Source organism: Mobula hypostoma, chromosome 4 (genome assembly GCF_963921235.1).
Source record: "Mobula hypostoma chromosome 4, sMobHyp1.1, whole genome shotgun sequence".
Classification (NCBI taxonomy): Eukaryota; Metazoa; Chordata; class Chondrichthyes; order Myliobatiformes; family Myliobatidae; genus Mobula; species Mobula hypostoma.
Genome location: NC_086100.1, coordinates 199,430,601 through 199,441,133, shown reverse-complemented (window position 1 = coordinate 199,441,133; position 10,533 = coordinate 199,430,601). Strand labels below are relative to the sequence as shown.

The 10,533-nt window shown below is 49.9% G+C and overlaps 1 protein-coding gene across 1 annotated transcript in view; it reads left to right on the top strand.

Moving 5' to 3' along the window:
- Window positions 1–8,777, top strand: part of LOC134345026 (retinol dehydrogenase 11-like) — a 31,967-nt gene extending 23,190 nt beyond the window's left edge. The window contains exons 3-6 of the mRNA XM_063045159.1: window positions 3,080–3,169; window positions 4,104–4,289; window positions 7,163–7,272; window positions 8,561–8,777. Coding sequence (XP_062901229.1) covers window positions 3,080–3,169; window positions 4,104–4,289; window positions 7,163–7,272; window positions 8,561–8,764 — 590 coding nt within the window. The 3' untranslated portion in view covers window positions 8,765–8,777. The remainder of the gene's footprint in view (window positions 1–3,079; window positions 3,170–4,103; window positions 4,290–7,162; window positions 7,273–8,560) is intronic.
- The last annotated feature ends 1,756 nt before the right edge of the window (window positions 8,778–10,533 follow it).

Below are 10,533 nucleotides of genomic sequence, written 5' to 3'. Positions count from 1 at the left end.
AAACTTTTTTCCCTTTCCTAATTAAGCCCTTTGTCCTCCTCTGCTGGACTCTGAATTTCTCCCAGTCCTCAGGTGTGCTGCTTTTTCTGGCTAATTTGTATGTTTCTTCTTTGGAATTGATACTATCCCTAATTTCCCTTGTCAGCCTTGGGTGCACTACCTTCCCTGGTTTATTCTTTTGCCAAACTGGGATGAACAATTGTTGCAGTTCATCCAAGCGAACTTTAAATGCTTGCCATTGCATATCCACCGTCAACCCTTGAAGTGTCATTTGCCAGTCTATCTTAGCTAATTCACGTCTCATACCTTCAAAGTTACCCTTCTTTAAGTTCAGAACCTTTGTTTCTGAATTAACTATGTCACTCTCCATCTTAATGAAGAATTCCACCATATTATTGTCACTCTTACCCAAGGGGCCTCTCACGACAAGATCGCTAATTAACCCTTCCTCATTGCTCAAAACCCAGTCTAGAATAGCCTGCTCTCTGGTTGGTTCCTCGACATGTTGGTTCAGAAAACTATCCCGCATTCATTCCAAGAAATCCTCTTCCTCAGCACCCTTACCAATTTGGTTCACCCAATCTACATGTAGATAGAAGTCACCCATTATGACTGCTGTTCCTTTATTGCACACATTTCTAATTTCCTGTTTAACGCCATCCCCAACCTCACTTCTACTGTTTGGCCTGTACACAACTCCCACCAGCATTTTCTGACCCTTAGTGTTATGCAGCGCTACCCATATCGATTCCACATCCTCCCGGCTAATGTCCTTCCTTTCTATTGTGTTAATCTCCTCTCTAACCAGCAATGCTACCCCACCTCCTTTTCTTTCATGTCTATCCCTCCTGAATATTGAATATCCCTGAACGTTGAGCTCCCATCCTTGGTCACCCTGGAGCCATGTCTCTGTGACCCCAATTATATCATATTCATTAATAACTATCTGCACATTCAATTCATCCACCTTGTTACAAATGCTCCTTGCGTTGACACACAAAGCCTTCAGGCTTGTTTTTACAACACTCTTAGCCCTATACAATTATGTTGAAAAGTGGCCTTTTTTGATTTTTGCCCTGGATTTGCCGACCTGCCACTTTTACTTTTCCCTTACTACTTTTTGCTCCTACCCTCATTTTACACCCCTCTGTCTCTCTGCACTTGTTCCCGTCCCCCTGCCACATTAGTTTAAATCCTCCTGAACAACAGTAGCAAATGTTCCCCCTAGGACATTGGTTCCAGTCCAGCCCAGGTGCAGACCGTCCTGTTTGTACCTGTCCCACCTCCTCCAGAACTGGTTCCAATGCCCCAGAAATTTGACTACCTCCCGCTTGCACCATTTCAAGCCACGTATTCATCTGAAATATCCTCCTATTTCTACTCTGACTAGCACATGTCACTGGTAGTAATCCAGAGATTATTACCTTTGTGGTCCTACTTTTTAGTTTATCTCCTAACTCCCCAAATTCACCTTGTAAGACCTCATCCCATTTTTTACCTATATCGTTGGTACCTATGTGCACCACGACCACTGGCTGTTCACCCTCCCACTCCAGAATGTCCTGCAGCCGCTCAGAGACATCCTTGACCCTTGCACCAGGGAGGCAACATACCCTCCTGGAGTCTTGTTTGCGGCCGCAGAAATGTCTATCTGTTCCCCTTACAATCGAATCCCCTATCACTATAGCTCTCCCACTCCCTTTCCTTCCCTCCTGTGCCGCAGAGCCACCCATGGTGCCATGAACTCGGCTGCTGCTGCCTTCCCCTGAGGAGACATCTCCCCAAACAGTATCCAAAACAGTATATCTGTTTAGGAGGGAGGTGACCTCAGGGGACTCCTGCACTACCTGCCTACTGCTACGCTGTCTAGTGGCCACCCATTCCCTTTCTGCCTGTGTATCTGTGGTGTGGCCGACTCACTGAACGTGCTATTCACAACTTTCTCAACATCGCGGATGCTCCAGGATGAATCCAGTCGCAGCTCCAGCTGCTCAATGCGGTCTGCCAGAAGCTGCAGCTGGACACATTTCCTGCACACATAGTCGTCAGGGACACTGGAAGTATCCCTGATTTCCCACATGCTGCAGGAGGAAGAAACCACGGGGCCGATCTCAGCTGTCATGACCTACCCAATACGCTACAGCCTCGCCACCTTCCTTGCTTCAAATAAAAACCCGCTGCAGACCGTTCTCCTTTTAAAGGAACTTACCCGGCCTTCCCTCACTTAGAGCGAAGCTCGTCCTCAGCCTCTGCTCGCCGAAGCCTCTCGAGTCAAAGCCTCCCTACTCTGTCTCCCTCTACTCCATCGTCCACTACAACGTTGCCCGCTCCGTTGAACTGCTCTCTTTTAAATACTCCCGCTGCTTCATGGACTGACTTTCACGCACGGGGGAGTGAGGGGAAAGGGGAGGGTTGGGAGAGGAGAGAGGGCGGTGGGGTGGGGGGACAGAGCAGGGAGTTTTATGGGAGGGTTGTAGAGTGTGCTGGAGAAGTGGCTGAAGGTGGGCAGGGGGAGGGAGTCTCCAGGACAAGGGGCTCAGCATGGAGGGAAGGGTGGAGTGTCCCAGGGAGGGGTGAGGATGCAGGGAGGGTCGTGGGGAGGCAGTGGTCTGCCGTTGGTGCGGAGCCCTCGTTAGTTTCCGTCACCCTCCTCACCTGCCCCCCCCCCGCCCCAAGCTGTATGGACTACACCTCAATTGCCCTCTGGGCAAATGCTCACCCTCCCTGAGACCAGCCTTTTCCCCACCCTCCCTCTACCCCCTCCTCCTCCCCGATACCCACACCACACCTCCTCCTCCTCCCACGTCTCACTCCTCTCCCTCCCCCCGCTTCCTCCCTGACCCCGGGGGCACCTCCCCTGCCCTGCTCCTGGGACAGTCCATTTCCCTCCAGCCCTCTCACCGAGATGACTGGTTCCTGAACATTCTGATAAAGGGTCCCGGCCCAAAACATCAGCTGGTTGTTCCTCCCCATGGACGCTGCCTGGCCTGCTGAGTTCCTGCAGCATTTTGTGTCTGCTTGCTCTGGATTCATTATGAAATGTAAAGGACGATGTACCCAACAATCTGTCTCCCCCCAGGTCTGCCGACTGCCGTCACTCCCGAGGGCTTGGAGCTGACCTTCGCCACCAACCATCTGGGCCACTTCCTGCTGACCAACCTGCTGCTGGGTGAGTGTCCTGTGGCTCCTCCCTCCCCCTTCAGTCTCACCAACAACCCCCACACCCCTCAGAACAGACACGTCCAGGGACAGAACACCCCCTCAGCAAAAACACCTCCCACCCTGGGCCTCTTCCTTCTGACCAGCCTGCTGCCGGGTGAGGGACTCCCATCTGATGCCCCACCCCAGGGGAGGGGAGTCGGCAGTGAGGGGGCATAAGCTCACAGTGAGAAGGGGAGGGTGTAACAGTGACCTGGGGGTGGCCGGTGAGCATGAGCGGGACAGGGGAAGCAATACACACAGAATGCCGGAGGGAGGAACTCGGCCGATAGGCAATGTCTGTCGAGGAGAATGGTCACACTTGTCCAGGGAAACGCTGGCCTGACATTGCTGGCCGTTCTGTTGCAAGGCTGCCTCCGATTTTTGGGTCCCTTTTCTAAGAAAAGATGTGCTGATATTGGAGAGGGTCCAGAGGGGGTTTACGAGAATGATTCTGGGAATAAAAGACCTCACACAAGACAAACTTTTGATGGCACTGGTCGGGTGCTCGCTGGAGTTTAGAAGATTGAGGTAAGATCTCATTAAAACTTATTGAATATAGAATTTAGAATGGACACGGAGAGGATGCTTCCAACAGTGGGAGAGTCTAAGACCAGAGGGCACAGCCTCAGAATAGAGGGACATCTATTTAGATGAGAGATGAGAAGGAATTTCTTTAGCTGGAGAATGGTGAATCTGTGGAATTCATTGCCACAGACGGCTGCAGTGGCTAAGTCTTTGAGTGTATTTAAAATGGAAGTTGATATGGCCTTGACTCGTCAGGGTGTCAAAGGTTACGGGAGAAGGCATGGTACTGGGTGGGAAAATAATCAGCCATGATGGACTAGCAGAACAAACCCGCTGGATCAAATGGCCTAATTCTGCTCCTATGTCTTATGGACCAGGTCTGCTGAAGAGGTCTCCAAGCAGCCGGATTGTAAACGTCTCCTCCATGAACCACAGGCGAGGGGAGGTGAAGCTGGGGCAACTGCGGGGCGAGGACCTGGGACTCTTTGACCAGCTCTACAACAACAGCAAACTGATGAATATCCTCTTCACCCTGGAACTCTCCAAGCAGCTACGGCACACAGGTTGGGGGCCGGCTCAGGATACAGGATGGACAGGGGCAGGTTTTGCGTGGATCCAGGGAGAGGCTGAAATTTGGATTGGGTCGGGGGTGGGAGGGGAAGGTCACAAATCTCTGACGTTTCACACAGTGCAGTGTCACAGGGAACAGCACACATCGCAAAGATGTGCGGATTAATTGCCCGCTGGAAATTGCCCCCCAGTGATTGGAGAGGGGGAGTGTGGAATCAATATTCATGGACAGCCGTTGGTTAATGCTGACCAGATGGGCTGAAGGGCCCCTGTGAATCAATTTAAAATAATTTAAAATTCTCGCTGTCTGTGCAGAAACACAGCATGTCAGGCAAGTTCTGCAGAGAGAGGGATGGTCGCTATCTTTGACAGGTCCTCTCCTGTGTCCCTATTTACAATTCTTACTCCTGAAGTTAAGCTGCTGAATTGTTCATGGCTACAACACTAAGCCTGAACCATGGGTCCTATGAAATCAAACAGGCTCAGCTTGGGGCATTAGTCATCAACCTCCTACAACCTTTGATCCCACTTCATGGAGATGAGACTAACTTTATTTTTCACACGTATATTGAAACATACAGTGTAATGTGTCACTTGCTGAGTGCTGGCACGTACTTCCAGTGACAACAGGAGATACCAACTACTCACAGACCAGAACCCAATCTCTGCATCTTAATGGAATATGGAGCAAATTGAGCACGAGGAGGGTCCCCACCCGTTCTCAGGGAGAACGAACAAACTCCTTATAGATAGCGAATGGAAGTGAACCCAGATCAGAGGTGCTGAAATAATGTTAAAAAATCACTGAAATACAGTGACTCCTCTAACCCCTCAACGTTACAGAAACACTGAAATACGGTGACCCCTCTAACTCCTCACCATTACACAACCACTGAAATACAGTACCCCCTCTAACACCTCACCATTACACAACCACTGAAATACAGCGACCCCTCTAACACCTCACCATTACACAACCACTGAAATACGGTGACCCCTCAACACCTCACTATTACACAACCACTGAAATACGGTGACCCCTCTAACACCTCACCATTACACAACCACTGAAATACAGTGACCCCTCTAACACCTCACCATTACACAACCACTGAAATACAGTGACCCCTCTAACACCTCACCATTACACAACCACTGAAATACAGTGACCCCTCTAACACCTCACCATTACACAACCACTGAAATACAGTGACCCCTCTAACCCCTCAACGTTACAGAAACACTGAAATACGGTGACCCCTCTAACACCTCACCATTACACAACCACTGAAATACAGTGACCCCTCTAACACCTCACCATTACACAACCACTGAAATACAGTGACCCCTCTAACACCTCACCATTACACAACCACTGAAATACAGTGACCCCTCTAACCCCTCAACGTTACACAACCACTGAAATACAGTACCCCCTCTAACACCTCACCATTACAGAAACACTGAAATACAGTGACCCCTCTAACACCTCACCATTACACAACCACTGAAATACAGTGACCCCTCTAACACCTCACCATTACACAACCACTGAAATACAGTGACCCCCTCTAACACCTCACCATTACACAACCACTGAAATACAGTGACCCCTCTAACCCCTCAACGTTACACAACCACTGAAATACAGTGACCCCTCTAACCCCTCACCATTACAGAAACACTGAAATACAGTGACCCCTCTAAACCCTCAACGTTACAGAAACACTGAAATACGGTGACCCCTCTAACACCTCACCATTACAGAAACACTGAAATACAGTACCCCCTCTAACACCTCACCATTACACAACCGCTGAAATACGGTGACCCCTCTAAACCCTCAACGTTACAGAAACACTGAAATACGTGCCCCCTCTAACACCTCACCGTTACACAACCACTGAAATACAGTGCCCCCTCTAACACCTCAACGTTACACAACCACTGAAATAGAGTACCCCCTCTAACACCTCACCATTACACAACCACTGAAATACAGTGACCCCTCTAACACCTCAACGTTACACAACCACTGAAATAGAGTACCCCCTCTAACACCTCACCATTACAGAAACACTGAAATACAGTGACCCCTCTAACTCCTCAACGTTACACAAACCAGGCATCATTTTAAGGTGATTGTTGGAAAAATATCGGGGTTTGAGGGCAAAAGGTGAAAACTTTGAGGGAGACGCAGGGAAACATCATCACGTAGAGGATCATGAGCGTGTGGAACAAGCTGCCAGCACGCGGTGCACGTGAGCTTGATTTCAAGGTTTAGGTGAAGTCCGGATAGCTACATGGGTGGTAGGGGTGTGGAAGGCTATGGTCCCAGCAGGTCATTAGGAGTCAGCAGCTTAAATGGTTTGAATGAACTGGATGTGCTGAACTTTTAACCAAATCTAAGATAAATCTAACCCTTCTGTCCCACATCACCCTCCATTTTCTATCACCTATGTGCCGATCGAAGAGCCTTTTGAATGTCCTCCTCTGTCCGCCTTCACCACCACTCCTGGCAGGTTATTCTATACACCCCCTGTCTGTGGAAAGAACCTACCTTTGACATCCCCCCACCTCGCAATACTTTCCTGCAATCACCTTAAAATGATGCCTGGTTGTGTCAGTCAGTTCCACCTGGAGGGAAAGTCTATGGATGTCCAGTTGATCTTTGCCTCTTATCACATTGTACACCTCTACCAAGTCACCCTGCTGGTTCTGTGCCGGGTGACTCCGATGGTGGTAGACTGACTGGTCGAAGCAGAGTTTTGGAATAACCTGGATGACTCTGACGTTGGTAGTCTGATCAACTGAGACCCTGACAGAGAGAGCTTTGGAACAATCCTGTGTTTGATTTTGAATCAAGGTGTGACTGTGAATGCGGTCCATCCCGGGGTGGTGATGACAGGGATAATGAGATACTACGGTCTACACTTCAGGATCATCTTCAACCTGATTGGATTCTTCTTCTTCAAGGTGAGAGATGTCTTGTAGAAATGTTTAAAAATATGAGAGGCACTGATAAAGGGAACGTTAACAGTCTTTTCCACAAGTTGGGGGAGTCCAGTACTAGAGGGCAGAGGTTAAAGGTGAGGGGAGAATGATTTAAAAGGAACCCAAGGGGCGACTTTTCTTTGCAAAGATTGGCATGTATATAAAACAAGCTGCCAGAGGAAGTGGTTAAAGCAGGTTTGTTCGTGATTTGCCGTGTTGTATGATGTGAGCAATCAGGTCTTTCCATGACCAAGATTGTTCTTGGTAAATTTCTCTACAGAAGTGGTTTGCCATTGCTTCTGGGCAGTGTCTTTACAAGACAGATGGCCCCAGCCGTTAACAATACGCTTCAGAGATTGACTGGCATCCGTGGCTGCATAACCAGGACTTGCGATATGCACCAGCTGCTCCCATGGCTTTACGTGGCCCTGATCAGGGGCTGGGAAGGTGCTACACCTTGCCCAAGGGTGACCTGCAGGCAGCAGAGGGAAGGAGAGCCTTACACCTCCTTTGGTAGAGATGTGTCTCCACCCCACCACCCAGGTGGAGAGACAGGTACAATAGTATTTAATAAGCACTTGGATAGGTACATAGAGAGGAAAGCCTTAGAGAGATGTGGGCTGACCGCAGGAAATTGGGAGAAATTGGGACCAGCTGGGTGGTCACCGTGATCTACATTGACTAGATGGGCCGAAGAGCCTGTTTCTGTGTTGATCTATATCTCTGCTGCTTGAGTGTCTCCTCCTCCAGCCCCTGCATCCCCACCTCCCTAACCCTCTCCTCCCTGTCCTCCCCCAATCCCTGCTTTCTATGCCTAGCCCCTCTGGCCTAATAAGCCATTGGTCAGATCACATTTGGAGTACAGTGAGCAGTTTTGCGTCCCTCATCAAAGAAAAATGTGCTGGCATTGGAGAAGATCCAGAGGAGGTTCATAAGGATGATTCCAGGAATAGAACAGAGATGAGAGTGAATTTCTTTAGCCAGAGGATGGTGAATCTGTGGAATTAATTACCATGGTTAGCTGTGGAGGCAAAGTCATTGGGTGTATCTGTAGCGGAGGTTGATAGGTTCTTGATTAGTCAGGGCATCAAAGGTTACGGGGAGAAGACAGGAGAATGGGATTGAGAGGGATAGTAAATCAGCCATGATGGAATGGTGGAGCAGACTCAATGGGCTGAATGGCCTCATTCTGCTCTGTCTTATGATCTGAAGGGGTAGTGGTGGATGCAGTGGGTCCTGGATTCCCACTAACTGTGTCTGTGTATTGCAGTCTGCAGAGGAGGGAGCCGTCAGCTCCATCTACTGCGCCCTGTCCAAGGAGATGGAGGATGTCAGCGGCAAGTACATCGACAGCGACTGCTCCCTCTCCCTCCCCAGCCCCACCGCACAGGATGCAGCCTTGGCCAGGAAACTCTGGGAAGCCAGCGCCACACTGACCGGCCTCAGTGAGGGTGGTACGGGAGAGACACACTAACGGGAGACCATGAAGTGCTCAGAGCCACACGACAAGAAGGGCAATATGTCTTCCAACACCCCGCCCCACCCCACCCCACCCCACCCCACCCGACCTTCCTCATAGTCCCCATTCCACCATCCCACCCCGTCCTGCCTGTCCACATCCCCCCTACCCTCTCCAAACCTTTCCCATCTTCACCCCCACCCTTTCCAAACCTTTCCCATCTTCACTTCCACCCCTCCCTTCCCCTCCCCTTCCCTCCCTTCCCCTCCCCTCCCCCTCCCCTCCCTTTCCCTCCCCTCCCCTCCCCTCCCTTTCCCTCCCCCTCCCCTCCCTTCCCTCCCTTCCCTCATTCTGTGGATCTGTGAAAATAAAGAAAGATGAGCTTTATTTGTCCTGTGTACGTCAAAACACAAAGTGAAATGCATCATTTGTGTCCATTACCAGCAGAGCCTGGGGCAGCCTGCAAGTGTCACCATGTCCTCAACTCACTAAACCGAACCGTATGTCTTCAAATTTCACAGTAAAAATTATTATCAGAGTACATACAGTATATGTCACCACATACAACCCTGAGATTCTTCCTGTGCAGGCCTGCTCAGCAAATCTATAGAATAGTAATTGTAAACAGGATCAATAAAAGAGCAAGAGCACAGACGACAAAAAACTGTGCAAATGCAAAGGAATAGCGATAAATAATGAGAGTATGAAATAACAAGACAAAGAGTCCTCATAGTGAGATCATTGGTTGCAGGAACCTCTCAATAGATGAGTGTAGTTGTCTCGGGAGATTCTGGCAGTTTTGGCAGTTGGACTGTACAATCAGGACAATCGAGATTTGAATAGATCAGCAGAAAGCCGTTGATTGGACAATCGAGATTTGAATAGCTCAGACTCAGCAGGAAGCAGCTGATTGGACAATCAAGGTCAGGTGACCAAGCAGTTTGAAAAGTTCAAACAGATAAACAGAGGGGTAGCCCAAACCTGTGGAAAGCGGCCAGTGAGTGAGTGGGCCAGTGAAGGAGTGGAGCTTTGAGGCTTCGACGAGAAGAGGCGGAAGACAAGCTTGATCGCAGTTAGTCTTTACAATGCCTCCTGAGACGGTGATGTGCCTGTCATGTGAGATGTGGCAGTTTTGGGGGAACTCCCCTCTCCCGCAGAGTCACATCTGCCAGAAGTGCATACGGCTGGGCGATCTGGAAGACCGTGTAAGGAATCTGGAGCACCAGCTGGATGACCGTCGACTCATAAGGGAGAATGAGGCAGTCATAGATGAGAGCTACAGGGAGGTAGTCACACCTAGGCTGTCGGAAGCAGGTTGTTGGGTGACAGTCAGAGGGGGGAAAGTGAAGGTGAGCAGACAGGTAGTACAGAGCACCCCTGTAGCCATTCCCCTGAATAATAAGTTTACCGTCCTGGATACTGTTGGCGGGGACAACCGACCAGGTGTGAGCCACGGTGGCAGGGCCTCCGGCACTGAGTCTGTCCAAGTGGTGCAGAAGGGTGGGACAGAGAAGAGGAGAGCTGTCGTCATTGGAGACTCTATAGTCAGGGGAGCAGACAGGAGATTTTGTGGACGTGAGAAGGACACCCGCATGTTTTGTTGCCTCCCGGGTGCCAGGGTCCGGGATGTCTCTGACCGGGTGCACGACATCCTGGTACGAGAGGGAAGGCAACCAGAAGTCATGATACATGTTGGTACCAACGACATAGGCAGGAAGAGGGATGAGGTCCTGAAGTGTGAGTTTTGGGAACTAGGCAGAAGGCTGAAGAACAGGACCTCAAGA